The 21,532-nt window shown below is 42.7% G+C and overlaps 1 protein-coding gene across 1 annotated transcript in view; it reads left to right on the top strand.

The window, feature by feature from the left end:
• Positions 1-6,283: 6,283 nt before the first annotated feature.
• Positions 6,284-21,532, top strand: part of Pigu (phosphatidylinositol glycan anchor biosynthesis class U) — an 82,930-nt gene continuing 67,681 nt past the window's right edge. Inside the window, 2 exon segments of the mRNA NM_001246807.1 lie at positions 6,284-6,512; positions 19,384-19,448. Of these exon segments, the coding sequence (NP_001233736.1) occupies positions 6,383-6,512; positions 19,384-19,448 (195 nt within the window). The 5' untranslated portion in view covers positions 6,284-6,382.

Consider the following 21,532-nt stretch of genomic DNA (forward strand, 5'->3'; position numbering starts at 1 on the left):
ATGCCACCTGCCATATGACTTTGGGCAAATTACTAAGTCCCTTTATACCTCAGTTTCCTCATATAGTGATGGGGACACAACAGCAGCTATAACAGTGTATATACATATGGAACACTTAGAGTCCGTGGCCCCTTGTAAGCACTATTTGCTAACTTATTCCTCTTTTCACTCTTTTGGTGCATAGGCTACTGGGCATGTATGCTTTTCAACATGACATTTTTCAAGGTATGGAGTCTGAGTCAGCGACATCAGAATTTCCTGAAGTAATAAGGGATGCAGTTTAGCATGGTGAATCACAGTTTTTAGGGCAGACTGGAGGAGTTTACATTAAAAAAAAAAATACATTCTGGGGCCAGTGAGATGGCTCAAAAGGTATGGGCCTGATGCCATGCCTGACTACCTGAGATGGCTCCCACATGGCAGAGGGAGAGACCTGATTCAGCTGAGTGATCTTTCAGTCACACTCACAGACCAGCAGAACCATCACTACAACGTAAATTTAGAACATTTTGACTACTTTGCAAAGAAGCTGTGTTACGATACTTTACCTGGTGGTACAGCTCTGTAATCCCGGCTTCTGGGAAGAAGACAGACAGGAGGATTTAAAGTTCAAGGCCAACCTGGGCAATTTGTCTTAAAATAAAAGTAGATGTCACAGGAGGCTGAAGCGGGAGGATTGTTGCAAGTTCTAGGCTAGCCTGGACTACATAGTGGGTACCCAGTCGTCAGGGCCACATAGGAGGAGGCTGCTTCTAAAACACACACACACACACACACACACACACACACACACACACACACAGAGACACACACACAGACACACACACACACAGAGACACACACACACACACACACACACACAGACACACACACACACACACACACACACACACACACACACAGACACACACACACACACACACACACACACACACACACACAACACACACACACACACAGACACACACACACACACACACACACACACACACAGACACACACACACAGACACACACACACACACACACACACACAACACACACACACACACAGACACACACACACACACACACACACAGACACACACACACACACACAGACACACACACACACACAGACACACACACACACACACACACAGACACACACACACAGAGACACACACACAGACACACACACACAGACACACACACACAGACACACACACAGACACACACACAGACACACACACACAGACACACACACACACAGACACACACACACACACACAGACACACACACACACACACACAGACACACACACACACACACACACAGACACACACACACACAGACACACACACACACACAGACACACACACACACACACACACACACACACACACACACACAGACACACACACACAGACACACACACACAGACACACACACACACACACACACACACACACACACACACACGCCATGGAAAAGAAGGCAAGACTAGGAATGTAGATCAGTCGACAGACTGCATTTAGCATGCTGAAGGCCTGGGTCTGACCTCAGCACAACATCAATGGGGCACGGTAGCTCACACACGTACTGCCTACACTTAGGTTGTGTTAGCAGAAGGATTCAAAGTGCAAGGCCATCTTTGGCTAAAAAGTGAGTTTGAGGCCAGAGCAGCCTAAAAGAAGGAAGAATGAATGGAGGAAGAGAAAGGGGTAGGAGGAGAGGGAGGGGAACAAGAAGGAGGAAGAAGAGGGAGGAGAGAAGAAGAAAAATAATGCTGGCATACATCTCAGTGGTAGAGTGCTTGCTCAGCATGAGAAAGGAAATACTGTGGGTTTAATCCCCAATACCACAGAAGGAAGAGAAGTAGAAGAAATTGTACCTTTTCTTATTCTCTTAGCTACCTCAAGTCTTAAGTTTTTCTTCTGTATACTTGCCTATTCTGAACATTTCATATAAATGGAATTAAAAGACATATGTTTTGTGATCTGGTTTGTTTCACTTAGCATATTTTCAAGGCTCTTGCATGTTGTGGCATATCTCAAAACTTCATTATTTCTTATTGCCTACCTATGTTCTATTGTATAGATATAGGACCTTTTTGTTTATCCATCTCTAAGTAAACCCTTTAAACTCATTGGTTCATGAAGCTAGACCTGGATGCAACTGTTTCTTTGTTCTGTTGTAGGTGCCTCTCATGGGCACCTACATGTTTGTTCTCCTCTCCCCACGAAAAGTTAATGCAAGAGCCAAATTATTTCTTCTCTTGTTGCCCACATATTTAGTGAGGTAGTAAAGAAACCATTGTTTAACTATGGTTTGTGAAAATTTAGTCTGTTTTCTTCTGAGTTTTAGTTCTTGCAAGCCTTTACAAAGTGATATATTAGATAACCATGATTCAGAATTATTGGTTTGGATCTCACTTCCATTTATCATGGTCATTGTCTCCCCAGAGACAATCCTACTTTTTTTGCTGTTTGATTGTTTTTCGAGACAGGGCTACTCTGTATTGCTTTGGAGCCTGTTCTGGAACTCTAGACCAGGCTGGCCTTAAAGTCACAGAGATCCATCTGCCTCTGCCTCCCAAAGAGTGCTGGGGTTAAAGGCATGTGTCACCAATGCCCGGCAAGAATTTTTTGTTTGTTTGTTTGTTTGTTTGTTTTTTCGAGACAGGGTTTCTCCATGGCTTTGGAGGCTGTCCTGGAACTAGCTCTTGTAGACCGGCTAGTCTCGAACTCACAGTGATCCATCTGCCTCTGCCTCCAGAGTGCTGGGATTAAAGGCGTGTGCCACTATCGCCCAGCTGAACTTTTAAATTATCTATTAAAATGATGTAACTGGGAGCCTTAGAGATGCCTCAGCAGTTAAGAGCACTAGCTGCTCTCCCAGAGGACCCAGGTTCAATTCCCAGTACCCACATGGTCACTCATAACTGTGGATAACTCTATTTCCAAGGGATCCAACACCATGTTCTGCCCTCTGCAGGTACTGCATATACAAGATGCACAGACAAAACACCCATATGCGTAAAATAATAAAAATTTAAAACATTAAAAAAAGAGGGTGTAACTAACACAGCAGCTGTCTGGTGTGTGTCAGACACTAGATATATGTGCTAAACCTTTTACTGTGTACAGTCTTTTCAGTCTTACTATGGAGTTGATGCTACTTCAGCTTCCAATTTTCATAATGCAATATGCATATACCAACATCTGTATTTTTAGGAAGAAAAATGTAAACTAAATAAGCTCATGCAAAGAGTATGTCACAGGGCTTGGACTCAAAGAAGAGTGTCCTCCTCTGTTCCTTTGTGACCTCACCACCCTCTCCCCCGTTCCTTAGATATGACTCCTGGAGCTGATTTTTACATTTTCCTGACATACTGATCTCCCTCTAATCATTGTTTATGACTTAATATTAATTATTGAAAGATTTGTTTTGCCAGAACTGGTGGAGCACATCTTTAATTCCAGCACTTAGGAGGCAGAGTTAGGGAAAGCTCTCTGAATTTGAAGCCAGCCTGGTCTACAGAGCTAATTCCAGGACAACCAGGACTACGGAGAGAAATCCCGTCTTGAAAAAAAAACAAATCAAAACAAGATTTGTTTTATTTTTTAATGACTGGTCTGCATTAATAATCTCTGTGTGGGTACATACACAGGAGACATCAGATCCCCTGGAGCTGGAGTTACAATGTGAGTCACTTGGCGTTGGGACTTGAACTCAGATCTTCCCGGAAGAGTGGTATGTGCTTTTAACCACTGAGCCACCTCTCCAGCCTGACTTATGTCATTCTTAAGATCTATATAGTCTCAACCAACTCTTCCAGTCCCATAAAGGTAGAGGGTATAATTTTTGTCATCACATCATATTCTCTAACACCGAAATAGGCTTGGGAACATAGTGATCTTTTAGACACACACCTGGAAAGTGAGTTGCAGTGCAAGTGTTTAGCATGCACCAGGACCTTGGGTTTCATCCCTAGCATCAAAGGAAACACGCCCCCATCCCTCAAAAAGTCCACGAATAAAAGCATCTGATACCACTCTGGTTAACACTCTCCAGTGGAAGCTGGGTGTAGCAGGGCATGCTTTGGCCCAGCACTTGGGAGGCAGAGGTGGAAAGCCTCTGACCTTGACATGTACTTCATCGCCTCCCCTATGCCACCAAAAATAAAATAAAAATCTCTAAAACAAGGATTGCCATTGATTTGAGGCCACTTAAAATCCTATACAGATTGCCAGGTCTGGCAAGACCCCATCTCAAAATACAAAAATACAAAAAAGGTCAGGAGGGGCTGGAGGGACGGCTCAGTGGTTGAGAGCACTGAGATCATCCAGGGGATCCAAGTTCAGGTCCAGCAGCCACATGGCAGCTCACAACTGTCTGTAACTCCAAGATCTTGGCACCCTTACACAGACATACATGCAGGCAAAACACCAATGCAAATAAGGTAAATACTTTAAAAAACGTCCAGAAGCAGTGACACAATTCTATAATTTCAGCATTCAGGAGTCAAAGACAGGAAGATCAGTTGTATCTTTGATACACAGTGAATTCAAGGCCTGCCTGGGCTACATAAGTGCCAGTCCCTGGAAACCAAAATAATTGAAAATAAAAAGAAATAAAACTTTTCAATGGCCAACAAAAAACAAAAAAAATAAAAACTTTCCAATGGCACATAGCTTGTACTTTGAATAACTTCCAGCTTGTTAACTACAGCCAAGAGGCCCCTGCTTGCCTCATTATGTGTTTCTCCTTTCAAAACAAATGCTGTTCTCCTCCCTTGGACTTGTTTCTTTGCTGCTCCCCTAGTCTAGGTTGTGATCCTAGACTTTAGTGGCTGGGCCAGCTCTCCAACCCTCTTTTTTGATCCTCATGGTTCCGGAGTCTGTTGCCTGTTCTAGCTATGATTAGTTTCTCTTCCTCTAGTACTCATCTGAAATGTCAGCTTGTCCAGTCTTCCCTGACCAGCTTGTTATGTTACCACCATTCCTCCAGCCATAGAGGGAATCTCAATCATGCACTTTTTCTTTAAAATTTTTTTGGGGGTTTCGAGACAGGGTTTCTCTGTAGCTTTGGAGGCTGTGCTGGAACTAGCTGTTGTAGATCAGAGATCTGCCTGCCTCTGCCTCCAGAGTGCTGGGACTAAAGGCATGTGCCACCACCTCCCAGCAATTTTTTTTTATCTTTAACTGAAACAGTTTACATATTTATGGGGTACAGTAGGATAACCCAATACATGTGTACAATGTATAATAGTCATATAGGTTAACTGGCATATGACTTCAGACTTTACTTGTGTAGGAACACTCAAAAGCCTCTGCTACTATTTTGAAATATGCACTAATTTTTGTTAACCATAGTTATACTATTGATGCACTGTTCCATTTTCTTCATGGTTCTAAAATCTCCTGTATAATTAATCATTATAGCTAATCTTTAAGCACTCGCCTTAGCACTTTTAATACATTAACTAATGAAGAGGTATTCCGTTAATGCTTATCAAGGGGCTCTCCAAACCCCTGATTTGTGGTGTTTGCTGATTTCAAAGATGTAAACACTCCCACCTGGAGGGATTTCACGCTACACGCTACCAACCGAAATTGAGAAAAAGCAGAAGCACATCATGGCATGGGATTTACTAGAGTAGTTAGTTGTTTTGGTTGTTTTTTGTCAACTTTACACAACCTCGGGTCATCTGGAAGGAGGAAACCTCAGTCAAACAATTGCCTCCATCAGACTGGTCTGTGAGAAATTGACTCAAGTGGGAGGGCCCAGGTCACTGTAGGTGGGCATCATCCCTGGGCAGGTGTGCTTGTGTGGTACAAGAAAGCGCCCAGGCATGAGCAGAAGAGAAGGTCCAGAAGCAGCGTTCTCCACGGTTTTAGCTTCATGACCTGTCTTGAGTTCCTGCTCTGACTTCACTCGGTTAAATAACTTGCTGAAGGTCGCAAAGCTAAATATTAACCACTCCAAAGTGTTTCCTCAGTACACAATATAGAGCCTGGAGGGTAGTTGGCGTTCAATAAATACACACGTCGCACTCTTTAAAAAATATAAAGGTAAACATTTTAACATTAAAAATATGCACAAGAGTGAAATTATTTCTTCAACGTTAAGCTCACGTTCTCAGTAAAAATGAGTCCAATATTTTTCACTTCTCTTGGGTGAGCGGAGGCGTAGTCCAAACCTTTGCTACAAGTTTGACATATCCCGCTTTCCGTCGCCCTGCCGCAAGACTTTCTGGGAGTGGTAGTCTTCTGGCCGGCGGGCTCCGGCAGCAGTAGCCGCACTCGCTCGACCGAGGTACTACAGTGTGGCGCGCAGGTCTTGAGGCTCTTCCGCATTGCCTTTTGCCCTCCCCGCCTGTGTGCCCGCCTCAGTTATCATGGCGGCTCCCTTGGCCCTTGTGCTTGTGGTGGCCGTGACCGTGAGGGCGGCCTTGTTTCGCTCCAGTCTGGCTGAGTTCATTTCCGAGAGGGTTGAGGTGGTGTCCCCACTGAGCTCTTGGAAGAGAGGTGAGGCCGCCGGCTGGAGTAGGCCGGTCTGCACCGCCCAGCCTCAGTGAATTGAATCGGAGGCTGAGGCAGCGGGCACAAGTGCGCGGTTCTGAGGAGTCCGACCCGCGCCTGGGGTCCTCCGCGAGCTGAGGGCGGAGCTATGGTGCGGAGGACGGGGTGTAGAGAAGGTGTGGAGCGTGAGCCCCGCTACCCGAGGGGTGGGTATCCGAGGGGGCGTGTCCCACCATCCCGACTCGGGGAGCGGGATCCGCGGAAGGATGGACATCCGAAGGTGCTGTGTGCATTCTTTCCTGTGGAGTCGTAGGGTTTGGCAGCGGGATTGCAGGCGGTGTTCCACCGATAGTGGAGGGGGTAAGGAGGGCCAAGGGAACCAGCCCCTTTGCAAGAAAGGTATCTGTACTGAAGTCATTTCTGCCCAATCTGAGACTCTCGTGAAGTTTTTCTTAGTTTCTGACTTGTTAATATATGTGTGCATGTGTTTTTCATCAAACCTTATTGCATATTATTCCCTCCAACAAGACACAGACATTGGGCTGAAGGAGTCACAGGCCAGTAGAGGAGACGAAGAAGTTTTTGTAATAATTTCCTGACCCTGAGTAAACGGTATTTCATTTTCCAGAATGGACTAACGAAGGACTAGAGTTTGGAAAAGATAAGGAAAGGGGGGAGTTCCAGGTTGCAGAAGGCAAAGAGGATCAAGAAATACCTGAGGATTTGAAATATCCAGAGTTGAGAAGATCTGTGGGTTATGTCAGGGCTACAGTTTAATTAAAAAAAAAAAAATTTAGCATTATTACTTGTGTGTGGGGGGAGGGGTTGTATGTGCTTGTGGCATATGTTCAGAAGCTAAAGGAGGATGTTGGATGTCTTTCTGTATCATTCTACCCTTAATTCTCTGAGACAGGGTCTCTCTGAAGCTTTTTCCACTGGGCTGTATGACCAGGAGCTCCGGGTTTCTTCCTGTCCCCATCCTTTCAATGCTGGAGTTATAGGCATCTGTGACTATGACCTTTTTTTTGTTTGTTTGACGTGGGTGTGGGGGATTTGAATTCAGATTTTCTTGCTTGCATATCAAGTGCCCTTACCCACTGAACCATCTTTCCAGATCAAGTTTAGGTCTTTAAACAAAACAAGAACTGAAGTACATTATACATATAAAGCACATGTAAGTGTGGACAGAGCTTAGTGAATTTTTATGAACCACATACACATGGATAATCCAGATCAAAAATACCAGCACCTTAGAAGAGTCCTTTGTAGCCTTACACGTCTCTTATTGTTTGGTTTTGAAACAGGATCTCTCCTGGGCCTTTAATTGCTGGGACTATAGGTGTGGCCCACCACATCTAACTTTATTCTCAAACTTTAATACCAGTGTCTTGATTTCACTTGCTGTCATGAACCCCCCCCCTTTTTTTTCATTTATTCTTCCTCTACAATCTCAGAACCTCATACATGCCTGTATTAAGACTATTTCTATGAACTGGACATGGTGGCTGTGTCTGTAATCCCAGCACCTAGGAGTCTGAGACAGAGACATCCCAAGTTTGAAACCAATGTAAGCTCCTTATAGAATTCAAGGTCAGCAGAGCTACACAGTGAGACTGTGTCTAAAAAGCAAAAATCAAACAGTATTTTTTTTTTTTTTTTTCGAGACAGGGTTTCTCTGTGGCTTTGGAGGCTGTCCTGGAACTAGCTCTTGTAGACCACGCTGGTCTCGAACTCACAGAGATCCACCTGCCTCTGCCTCCAGAGTGCTGGGATTATAGGCGTGCGCCACCAACGCCCGGCAAACAGTATTTCTTATAACATGATTAATAAAAACCCAGAGACAGATATTGGAGTTCAAGCTAAAGACCAGAAAAGCAAAGCAGCCAAGCCAGTAGCTTTTACCTCTACCCAGCTGAAATGGCAATCCTGTCTCCAGGAATCCTCAGAGTGCAATGAATGCTCTCCATCTGGAAACTAAATCCCACACGAGACCCTTTGCTTCTTCCTTTTATACCTCCCTAGTGCGGGGATTAAAGGTATGAGCTTTATTATTCTTTTAGACTGATATACTTTTGTATAGTCCAGGGTGGTCTTGGACTCACTAAGATCCATCTACCTCTGTCTCCTGAGTCCTGGGATTAAAGGTGTGTATCATCACTGCCTGGCCTCTATGGCTAGCTAGTATGACTGTTAGGATTAAAGGTGTATATCACCACTGCCTGGCTCTATGGCTGTGGATAGCTTTGTATTTTGATTTCCAGTGGCTTTATTAAATCATAAACAATATATCACCACAAATTCTCACCTTATATAACAATTATTCGTTTAGATCTGGTCTTCCTGTAGTATTATGAGCTTCTAGAAGAACTATTTGATTTATGCCTAAATTCCTTGGTGCCTGGCATAGAACAGGTGTGTAGTTACTGTTGAATGATGGGGAAGAAATGAAAGCATGAGCTCTGTGATTTACAGGGTAAAAGGTAGAAGAATTTAAAGATGAGTCAGCATTGTATATGATTTCTAGAATCGTAGGAAGGATTTGAGTGTTTCTCTGCCATTTACTTCCTTTGTGACTTCTTGTCTGTGAAACAGGACACTAAATGAGATAATCCATGTTGAAGCTTAGCTCAGTAAAGCCAAAACATCATTTCTGAGAACTTGGGTTTAGGTACTAGAACTGTGGTGACACTGACTGAGTTGACTGAGTATGTGAGTCAGAAATGATAGGGCAATAAGTCTGTGGCATACATGTTAGTAGTGTGACATCCAGAGGTTGATTTCCACAGCTTAGGGTCAGTATCAAGACTAGAGAGATTTGGTAGTTGTCTTAGTTAGGGTTTCTGTTGCTGTGAAGAGACACCATGACCACAGCAGATCTTACCAAGGAAAACATTTAATTGAGGTGGCAGCTTACAGTTTCAGAGGTTCAGTCCATAACTATAATGGTGCTGTGCAGGCAGACACGATGCTGGAGAAGGAGCTGGTACAAGGAGATATGCAGGCAGCAGGAAGTAGACTGTGTTACTGGGAGTGGCTTGTGCAAAGGAAACCTCAGAGCCCACCCCCACAGTGATGCATTTCCTCCTACAAGGCCACACCTAATAGTGCCACTCTCTTTGGAGGTCAGTTTTCTTTCACAGTAGTGATAAAGCATTTGGATTGTGTTAACAAAGGGTAGTTGCTAGTTCATTTTAAAGAGAGGATATAGTATCTGTCACTTATATTTACAAGTCAAGTGGGGTGGATTTAAAAGCAGGTAATTGTGCCAGGCATGGTGTCTCATTGTGGTAATTCTAGCATTTAGAGACTGAGGTAGGGGATTCATTAGGAGTTCGAGGGCAGAATGGGCTATATAGTGAGTTCCAGACCAGCTTGGGCTATAGAATAAGATGTTGTCTCAAAACCAAAGAAACAAGCAGGCGATTATATTAAACTCTAAATGTTATGCATTTAAAAATCATGAAATAGGGCCAGATGTGGTGGTGCATGCCCTTATTCCCAGCACTTGGGAGGCAGAGTCAGGTGGATCTCTTGAGTTTGAGGTCACCCTGGTCTACAAAGCAAGTTTTAGGACATCTAAGGCGACACAGAGAAACAAAATGAAAGTAAAGTGGGAACCATTTTGGTTTTACATGACATTTTGAGATTTTTGAGTCACCAGCTCTTTGGATAAAGGGCCCAGTATCCTCATAGACTTTGGTTGACTGTAATATGGCTTATTTATTTAGACACTGTGTATGTACACAATGTATGTGCAGGTGTGTGTAGACCAGATTTGCTGTAGGTGTCTTCCTTGATTGTGTTCCACCTAATTTTTGAGAAAAGATGTACTGATCTCCTTTCTGCTGTGTGATAAAATACTGACCAAAGCTGACTTGGTGGGGAAAGAGTTATTTGGTTTACAGGTTACAATCCATTATCAGGGAAAGCTGAGGTAGGAGCCTGAGGCAGAAACTAAAGCAGAGACCACAAGGAAAAGCTGTTGTTTTGAGAGTGAGTCTCATGTGTTCTAGGCTGGCTTGGAACTCGTGTAATTGAGGATTACTTTGAGGTTCTGACCTGCTTACCACCATCTCCCAGGTGCTAGGATTACAGGTTTGGTTTTATGTGGTGCTTGACATTGAACCCTGGATTTCTTGCATACTAGGTAAGCCCTCTACCAATTGGGCTGGTTTGCAGCCTAACTGATGGGTTTTAAGTTAGGGTGTTATTTGTTCTTTCATAGGTAGATGATAATGATGTCTCAGATCTACAGTCTAACACATGAAAGCTGAGGCAAGAGGCCACCAGTTGTAGTCCAGCCTGAGCTACAGAATGAGACCTTTCTTAAAAAAACAAGAACAAACCAGGCAGTGGTGGTGCAAACCTTTAATCCCAGTACCTGGGAGGCCAGCTTGGTCTACAAATCAAGTTCCAGGACAGCCAGGACCATCCCACAGAGAAACCCTGTCTCAAAAACCAAAATCCAAACAAAAAACAAAACTACCACTGCCACCACAAAAAAACCAAACCAAAACAAAACAACCAAACAACAACAAAAACCTAGGGCTAGGGAAATGGCTTGGTGAGTACAAGTGCTTGCCATGCAAGCAAAGACCTGATCCTATAATCCAGGTAAAAGCTGCATGCATAGTGTAGTTGGTTGTTTTTTACTGCTTGACTCTTTTGGGAGCCCACCACCCAGCTCCCAAATTAATACACATGGGAACTTATTACTCATGAATGCCTGGCCTTAGCTTGGCTTGTTTAAAGCCAGCTTTTCTTAAATTATCCCATTTACATTTTGCCTCTGGGCTTTTTCCTTTTCTTACTTCCGTAATCTTATTTTCAATCTTACTTGGTGGCTGGCTGGGTGATTGGCCCCCTTTTCTCACTTCTTAACCCATCTTGCTTCCCGATCCTTCTTTTTTTCCTTCTGTTTATTCTTTCTGCCTTCCAGCCCCGCCTATCCTTTCTCCTGCCTCACTATTGGCTGTTCAGCTCTTTATTAGACTAATCAGGTGTTTTAGACAGGCAAAGTAACAATCTTCATAGAGTTAAACAAATGCAACATAAAAGAATGTATCATTAAACAAATGTTCCACAGCATAAATGAATGTAACATGTCTTAAAATAATATTCTACAACATGCATTGTGTAAGCATATACAATTCTGGTAATCTTACTGGGTGATGGGAAGCATAGATCAGAGAATCTCTGGAATCTTGAGGGCCAGTTTGCTTGGCATATGTTTAGCTGGTGACTATACTGGGTGTTAAGGATCCCAGGATAGACCCTAGCCTTCCTTAGGGTGAGCTTGTAAGCCTAAAAACCGCATTCTGGATTAACAAGAACAGTTAACCAGAATTGAAACTAAGAAGTAAAAAAGCAAGGTTAGTATATTTAGAGACTTTCCCAGAACTATAGACTTTGATGGATTAGGCCTTTGTTTTCATTTTGGCAGGTAGTAAAATAATACTGTCTATGTACTGAGTTTTATAGTCTGAATGGTACTGCCATCATAGAGTCAGTTGTGCTAAGGTCTGGATGCCTATTAAGATCTGGGGTCCTGTTACACATACATTCATATGATACACACATTAAAATAAATAAAGCAAAGAAACAACTGGGCTGACATGATAGCTCAGCAGGTGTGGTTGCTTGCTGTCATGCCTAATAATCTGAGTTTTAGCCCCAATACTTACAGAGTAGAGGGAGAAGAACTGACTCCATAGTTGTCATCTGACCTCCAAATATATGCCCCCCAATGAATGTTAAAAAAAAAACAAATCCAAGCTTAACAACAAAGATTTAGAGTTATAGTTCAAAACTATTTATGTGTGGAGTATTGTGTTATATGGATAGGTAGGGTTTTTGTGTGTGTGTGTGTGTGTGGTCAGACCTAGGTACTTGCTCATCTTAGACAAGTGTTCTACCACTGAACTATACCCCTTGTTCTGAGTTTTTACTTTTTCTTTTCAGTCTTTTGTTAAACTTCTTTTAGCCAGCTGAAGCTACATGAGACACTAAAAGAAAAAAAACAACTAAACATTTTCTAGCCTTATAGTATTGGCACATTATACATATGTGTTAGAATCTGGCAGTTTGATTAATTCTTTGGTGGTTGTTTCAAACAGGGACAGGCATCCACACTTAATATTTTTTAGGTCTTATAATGTTCTTGTTCATCTTAACTTTTACTTTTTAAGTTTGTTAGTGCCTAATGGAGCTAGCTCCTTGTGTGGTGTCAAGCCAGCAGGGCACAGGTGGCTCCTTTGAAGCATTTGGCCTTCAGGATGGCAGGCTGCTTAAGGAGCCCTTCTCTAGAACTTTGTGGAAGCCCAGTCATACCATGTCAGTATATGTGGAAGCCCAGTCATACCATGGCAGCTCAATTTGGGCAGCATTTACCCATGTCTGCTCACTGGCCAGTGTCTAGAGTTACTGAGGTTGACAGTTGGGCAGGAGCTCTGGTTCTTTAAGTGCCAGTGCCGCATCCCAGCCCTCCCAGGTCATCTGGTTGATGTTTGTCGAGTTGATTCTGATTGCCTCCATACTTACCGATGCTGTGTGGCTGTGCCTACGGCTCATGTGGCCATGACATATCTGGCTTTTCCTCAGCAGGATGGTGGAAGGGAAGGAGCAGGAAAGCTCCTTTGAAAGAATAAGTAGGGGCTCTCAAGGTGTCTCAGTGGACCAAGTCTGACAGCCTGGGGTTGTTCAAGCTGGGAGGAGAGAACTGACTCCTTCAGATTGTCCTCTGACCTACACCACACACACACACACACACACACACACACACACACACACACACGAGTAAATAAAACATTTGGAAAAGTAGGAGTAAGTGGGAACTGCATGTTTATAAAAGTATTTCTTTTTCCAGGCTAGCCTTGAACTCAAGATCCCAATGTCTCTGCCTCCTGAGTGTAAGGATTACAAGTGTATAATGTATGTGAAAGTATTTCAACTTTCATCCTTTTTGCTATACTCCTGATTGGTTTTTTTTTTTTTTTTTTTTTTTTTTTTTTGTGGTTTTGGTGTTTTGAGATGGGGTTTCACTGTGTAGACCAGGCTGTCCTAGAACTCACTTTTTAGACCAAGCTGACTTGAACTCATAGAGATCCTCCTGCCTCAGATTCCCGAGTGGTGTTATCATTCCTTTGTTGCTATTTTATTTTTGATTCAGTGTCTCACTGTAGCCCAAGATGGACTGGAACTTCATAAATAGACCAGACACCCTATAACTTGTAGTAATCCTCCTGAGTGCTAGGATTACAGGCGTAAGCCACCATGTTTAGCCTGATTAGTTTTTAAACATTGAATGAATCATCTATAGAGTCTGAAGAGAATTTTGGTACTCTTTTGTCTTGGATGGGAAATGCACACTGTAGGCCCTAGGAAAGTTTTCATACATGTGCACCGATATAATAATGAAGGAGTTAATCATAAAGCTCAGTGTATTCCATTGAATATCTCTACATCATGAAATCTGTTATACTGGATGTCATATATCACCAGATACCAGAGCCAGAGAATACTCAAACAAGTTTACTGATGCACAGCGTCTAGCAAAAGTTTCTCTGAGAGAGAGGCATGGAGCCTGCCCTCTAGCTGCTTCCTGAGAACCTCTCTGTGGGTTAAATGGGAGTGTGGGGCCTGATGTTTCAAGGCAGCCTTGCACTGTTGGATCTCCAAAGTGCTGCTTTTACTGCTGTGCTCAGATGCCTTTGGCTGAGGCCGGGGGAAGTCTTGTGAAGTGGGCTAATGAATCCCCTCCTTGGGTCTCCAGTAGAGCTGTTAGTGAGAGATTAATAGCTAGCTGTCTTACAGAGCTACCTCTATGCTGCTTCTTAAGGGATTTTCTTTCTGGTCCCAGTTACAGTTGTCTCTATAAATATTTATGTATGTATTTACTCTGTATGTCTGCACATGTGTACGTGCACATACATATGCTTGTAGAGTTAAGAAGACAAATTGTGGGAGTTGGTCTTTTTCTTATACCATGTGGGTTCCTAGGATTGAGCTCAACTCATCCAGCTTGGCAACAAGAACCTTTACCTGATTAAGGTGTCTTGCTAGCCCTGGTTAAAATTGTTTTGCACAATCAGCCTTTAAAAAAATGATGCTGTGTGGTGGTGGCACACATCTTTAATCCCAGCACTCAGGAGGCAGAGGCAGTTGGATTTCTGAGTTATAGGCCAGCCTGGTCTATAGAGTGAGTTCTAGGACAGCCAGGGCTACACAGAGAAATCCTGTCTTGGGGGAAAAAATGCTGGCCACTATAGTTTCCTTCTTTAGGTTGAATATAGTTTAAGGCCTTTCAATATTTATTTTTCCAGGCATTTCTTTTTTTTTGTCTCTTCCCCCCTCCCTTTCTTATTTATTTTGAGAAAGTCTTACAATGTAGCCCAGGCTAGCCTTAAACTTGAGATTTTCTTGCTTCTGTCTCCGAGTGCTGGTATCACATGTATAAAATGTCATAATAAAGCCCATTCTTTTTGTGTATTTGATGTTAATAAAATTTCTTTAAAAATTAAATTAAAATTGTGTTAAAATATGTTAAAAGCATATTACTACCTGCTTTTCTCTTGGCATTTTGTGGACAGGTTTCCGTCTATAAATGTAGATCTATAGTTTTTTTTGGTTTTGGTTTTTTTGGTTTTTCAAGACAGGGCTTCTCTGTCTAACTTTGGCTGTCCTAGAACTTGCTCTGTAGACCAGGCTAGCCCTGACCTCATAGAGATCAGCCTGCCTCTGCCTCCTGAGTGCTGGGATTAAAGGCGTGCGCCACCACCACCTGGCTGAGAGAGATGGTTCTTCCACTTTAGGTCTGATGGTCAAACTCAGGTCATCAGTCTTGGCAATCATCACCTAGCCAACTGAGCCATTTTGCCAACCCTGACATATTTCAATTTTCAAAAGAGTTGCAAAGGGGCTGGAGAGATGGTTCAGCAGTTAAAAGTACTTATTAAGTAAGCCAGGTGGTGGTGACCATGCACACCTTTAATACAAACACTTGAGAGGCAGAGGCAGGCAGATCTCTGTGACTTCAAGACCGACCTGGTCTACAGAGTGAGTTCCAGGAGAGGCCTACACAGAGAAACCCTATCTCAAAAAAATTAAAAAAAAACAAAAAAAACCCAAAATACACACACACACACACACACACACACACACACACACACACACACACACGGGAGAGAGAAGAGAGAGGAGAGAGAGAGAGAGAGAGAGAGAGAGAGAGAGAGAGAGAGAGAGAACTTACTGGTCTTTCTGAGTTTGGATCCAAGCATCTATGTCAGGTTGTTTATAAATACCAGTAACTGTAGCTTGAAGGGATATGATAACCTCTTCTGGTCTCCATGGGTACTCCCAAGCACATGTGTACATGAACGCACACACGCGTGCGCACTCGCACGTGCAAAAATACAGTTTCTATTTACACTTTACCCAATATTACTGTAATATAGTGGCTTCAGTCAGTCAGTGATGTTAGTATATATACCTTATTAGGATTGTACTGCTTCCCTTTTGTTATCTAGTTTCTGGCCTAATGTTCAATCCATGACGTCATGTTGCATTTACTGGCTATGTCTCCTTAGTGACTGCCAATCTGGGATACTTCCTTTGATTTAATCTTTTAAGAGTACTGGGCAATTATTTGCCTGTCATTCTATCTATCTATCTATCTATCTATCTATCTATCTATCTATCTATCTATTGGTTTTTGGAGACAGGGTTTCTCTGTGGCTTTGGAGGCTGTCCTGGAACTTGCTCTTGTAGACTAGGCTGGTCTCGAACTCACAGAGATCTGCCTGCCTCTGCCTCCCGAGTGCTGGGATTAAAGGCGTTCCCTGCTTGCCTGTCATTTTTGATTGCCTGATGTTTTACCATGATTATGTGGAGGGTATGAGTTTTTTTGTTAGTTTGTTTTTGTTATTATACCACATTGTTGGCATGAGGACCACAGAAATGTTCCTATCCCTACATCAGTGAATCATGAGATACTTGAAAATTAATATAATTAACATATTGATGATGTTTTAATGTATCTCCCGATTAAAGCAGGGAATGTAAGGTCTACGTGAAATTATTATTTTTCCCCTTACAAATACTTTCTCTTTCATACTTTGCCCACTAACTTTAGCATCCACTAACGACGTTTGCCTTTAGAACCATTCTGTGGGTCAGTCAACGGATGACTTTCTGTTCCATCTTCCATTCTTCATTTTTAACCCTTTTCGTCCTGATGTTGAACTCAGATCCTCCTGCATGCTTTGCATGTTGCCCTGCTGCACCGCATGCCCAGCCTTCCTGCACTTGACACTGAGCATTCAATATAATTTTAATGCTTAATATATCAATGTATATATATATATATATGTATATTTTAGTATACTAGTAGATACATATATTATTTAAATAAATCTCCATTAATCAATGTTGGGATTATTTTGAAAAAAATTTTTTTTTTGAGACAGGGTTTCTCTGTATTGTTTTGGAGCCTGTCCTGGAACTCCATCTGTAGACCAGGTTGGCCTCGAACTCACAGAGATCCGCTTGCCTCTGCCTCCTGAGTGCTGGGATTAAAGGCGTGTGCCACCAATGCCCGGCTATTTTGAAGTTTTTATTAAGTGAGGCTGGAGAGATGGCTCATCGGTGAAGAGCACTACTTGCTCTTCCAGAAGACCCAAGTTCTATTCCCGGCACCTGCTTCTTGGCTCACAACTATCTGTAACTCAGTTCCAGAGGATCTGATGCCTCCTCAGAATTGGGCACATATATGGTGCACAGACACACACAGCAAAGCACCTATACAGAAGATAAAACATTATTACTCTGAGTGCTATACTGAATATATTGTATTAGGCACTTGATCATTTATTTCCTAAAATAATCTACTTTAAGAATTACCATTTGGGAGGCGGGTGTTGGTGGTGCATGCCTTTAATCCCAGCACTCAGGAGGCAGAGGCAGGTGGATCTCTGTGAGTTCGAGGTCAGCCTGGTCTTCAGAGCGAGTGCCAGAATAGGCTCCAAAGCTACACAGAGAAACCCTGTCTCAAAAAAACCAAAAAGAAGAAAGAAAAAAAAAACAACAACAACAACAACAAAAAAAGAATTACCATTTGGTAAGCCAGGTGGTGGTGGTGCACTCCTTTAATCCCATAATTTGGGAGGCAGAGGCAGGTGGATCTCTGAGTTCAAGGCCAGTCTGGTCTATAGTGTTAGTTCCAGGACAACTAGGGCTGTTATACAGAGAAACCCTGTCTCTAAAAACAAAGAGGAGGAGGAGGGGAAAGGAAAGGAAAGAAAAGAAAGAAAGAAAAAAAGAAAGAAAGAAAGAAAGAAAGAATTATCATTTGGGGCCAGGCTTGGTTGTATGTGCCTAATGCCAGCATTGGGGAGGCAGAGGCAAGTGGATCTCTGAGTTCAAGGCCAGCCTGGTGTATGTAGTGAGTCATGAGTCAGCTAGAGCTACATAGTGAGACCTTGTATAAAAAAACATGTGTGTGATAGAGCTCAGCCCTGGAGTTATTGCCTATCATGCACAAGTTCCCAAGTTCAGCCCATAGTACCAAACCAACCAAGCCCAAACCCCCTCAAACCAAAAAACAAACATTTTCAGCTGGACATGGTGGTGTATGCCTGTAATCCTAGAACTTAGGAGGTGGAGGCAGGAGAGTTGAAGAGTTTAAGGTGCTTCTTGGCTGCACAGGAAATTTGAGGCCAGACTGAACTACAGATCCTGAAAAACAAACAAAATATATCACCCTGGCTGGGCTTGATAGCTGCCTCCTATAATTCTAACGCTTGGGGCTGGGGCTAAGACAGGGGGGTTGCAAGCTTGGAGTCAATCCCCTTTACGTCTAGATACTTTGCCACAAAACACAAACCTGGCCAAACAACCGTTACCAGCCCCTCCCCCGCCATCCAAAAAAACAATCCCCCTCTTCCTCTCAAATCTCCTGGAAGGTTAGGATTAAAGGCACAAAGCTAAAAGGTACATGTTATTCTGTAGAAAAATGACACAAATGTCCCTGAAACAGACTGCACAGAGAGTGCTTGTTCCACTAACCTGGACAGCATTTTTAAAAACCTGCTGCTGGTTTGTTAATTGTGCTTTGGATAGGATAGAACACACATAAAACAAATGCTTTAGAGCTGACGGATGTTACAAAGATGTTTAGAAGTTTATAGTTTTAAAAATTGTACTTAAGCCAGGCGGTGGTGGCGCACGCCTTTAATTCCAGCACTCGGGAAGCAGAGGCAGGCGGATCTCTGTAAGTTTGAGGCCAGCCTGGTCTACAAGAGCTAGTTCCAGGACAGCTTCCAAAGCCACAGAGAAACTGTCTTGAAAAACCCAAAAAAAAAAAAAAATTATACTTAGTTTTATTTTAAGTTATGTGTATCTGTGTAGATCTGTATGTGCATGCTGATTGTAGAGGCCAGAAGAGGGTGATGGGTTCCTCAGAACTGGAGCTACTGGCAGTTGTGAGCAGCTGATGCAGGTGTCGGGAATTGAACTGAGAACCAAGAGTAGTATGTACTCTTAATTGCCAAGCCATTTCTCCAATCTCAGAAGGTTATAGTTTATTATAAAACTTTCTCATAATGAACATAGCTCATGATGTAAAGAACTGCTTTGTATGGAAGAATTCTCCATTCTTGATAATTGTGTGTGTGTTGGGGGGGGGAGTTCTTTGAGAATTTCATGCATATGTACAAACTTGAAATTTTTTCAAATCAAGACCTACAACCACTTGGTTGACCGATTGTAAAGGGATTAGACAAACTCAAGCATTCTTTGGTCCTAGGAATATCTGACATTTTAGTTTATGACCATTTGCTATTGTCTCTAACATCTTTGTGAACTTGTATTTCTTCCTTTTCAGTGGTTGAAGGCCTTTCACTGTTGGATTTGGGAGTGTCTCCATATTCTGGAGCAGTATTTCATGAAGTAAGTGTTATATTTTCTTTTCTGGCATTGAGAGTAGTTTATAGTCATGGATACCAAAGCCTGAGCTTTGTTTGATAGGAATAGCCCTTTTGTAGACATCCTTTGCATAAGAAAGATGTTTCACAATTACAGGGAAAATGATCCAGGTTAGGATTTTAGAAAGGAGAAGGGGGGGGCACGACAATTTACAATTTTCAGTGTCAGTTTTCTCACATTATTGAGGTAGGGTCTCTGTACTCTGGCCTAGCCGGCAATGCCTAGCTGGGTGTGTCTCCTGTCAGGAGTGCTGAGATTCTAGATGCAACCAGCTTTCTGTGGATTCTAGGGATCTAATTCAGCTTGTTAGGCTTATGCAGCAAGTGCAGTTCCCTGCTATGCCATCTTTCTGGCTTGGTGGAATATATGAGACGTATATATAATAATAATAATATGTACATATTATTATTTTATATACATTTTTCATTTAAATTAGAAATAAGCCTGCTTCATATGTTAATCCCAGCTCCCTCACCCTCTCCTCCTCCCCTGCCCCACACCAACTCCCTACCCCATCCCCCCCTCCACTCCCCTGGGAGAGTGAGGCCCTCCATGGGGGATTCCCCAAAGTCTGACATCATCGGAGCAGGGCCTAGGCCCTCCCCCATGTGTCCAGGCTGACAGAGCATCCCTCCACGTGGAATGAGCTCCCAAAGTCCATTAGTATGCCAGGGATAAATACTGATCTACTACCAGAGGCCCCATAGATTGCTGAGGCCTCCTCACTGACACCTATGTTCAGGGGCTCTGGGTCAGTCTCATGCTGGCCTCCCAGCCATCAGTCTGGAGTCCATGAGCACCCCTTGTTCACGTCAGCTGTTTCTGTGGGTTTCAGCAGCTCAGTCTTGGCCTCTTTGCTCTTCACTCTTCATTCTTTGCAATTGGGTTCCAGGAGTTCAGTTCAGTGTTTAGCTGTGGGTGTCTGCCTCTGCTTACATCAGTCCCTGGATGAAGGTTCTAGGATGGCATATAAGGTAGTCATCAATCTCATTATTGGGGGAAGAGAAACTATTATTTTTAATGGAAACTTTAAGCAGCTCTCAGTCCATAAATAGTTGTATGCTAAGTTGGCATGTAATTTCTTGCTGGAGTTTCTTCCAGCCTGGACCCACAGCTGCCTCAGTCCCCAAAGGAACACAAGGATACTATATTAATTATAAAACTGTTGGCTGATGGCTAGGGCTTCTTATCATAGCTCTGTCTTAATTATTAACCATTTCTATAAGTCTGTGTATTCCCATGTGGTCTTGGGTTACCAGAGAATGTGCCTCTCTGCCTACCTTTCCCATAATTCTTGTCTCCTGGCCTGCTTATCTTCCTGCCTCTATTGGCTATTGGCCAAACAGCATTTTATTAATCAACCAATAAAAGAAACATATATACAGAAGAACATCCCCCATCATCTCCTCTTTTCTGTCTAAATAAAAAGAAGGGTTTTAACTTTAACATGGTAAAATTATATATAACAAAACAGTTATCAAGTAAGAACTATAGTTAACAATATTTAGTCCATTAACATTTGGTAAAATTTAAAGAAAATATTCTATCATCTATCTTATCTTTGTGAGTCTAAGGTTTTATATATAACTTATATTATAACTAAGGAAAACCATAACCATAACTATCTGTCTTCAACTTCATCAAAGACAACAGAAGGATAATACATAAACTCTAGTAATGACAGAGAAATCTTGTTGTCTGGACCGTCATCCAAAGTTTCTCTGTAACATTGGAGCATCCATCTTCAGCCCATAGGCCATAGTGTGTCTGGCAGACTTCTCAATGAATCAAGAAGTTTTAAACTGTCTGCCTGTTTTGGCATTCTATCAGTCCTTTTTCTCTGTGTCCTGCAAAATGTCTGGCAGACTTTTCCATGAAACAGGAACCCTGCAGGACTGTCTCATCTTGTTTTGGCAAATTCAGTAGTCACTTTCCTGTGGGTCCTGTATGTCCAGTTTATACAGCATATTGTCAAGCAGTCCAGGCAAGAGCAGTTTCTTGCCCAAATGGCTAATCTTAACCATATTGAAAGCAACTCTGTATTACAT

This window comes from Cricetulus griseus, chromosome 6 (genome assembly GCF_003668045.3).
Source record: "Cricetulus griseus strain 17A/GY chromosome 6, alternate assembly CriGri-PICRH-1.0, whole genome shotgun sequence".
NCBI classification, from domain to species: Eukaryota; Metazoa; Chordata; class Mammalia; order Rodentia; family Cricetidae; genus Cricetulus; species Cricetulus griseus.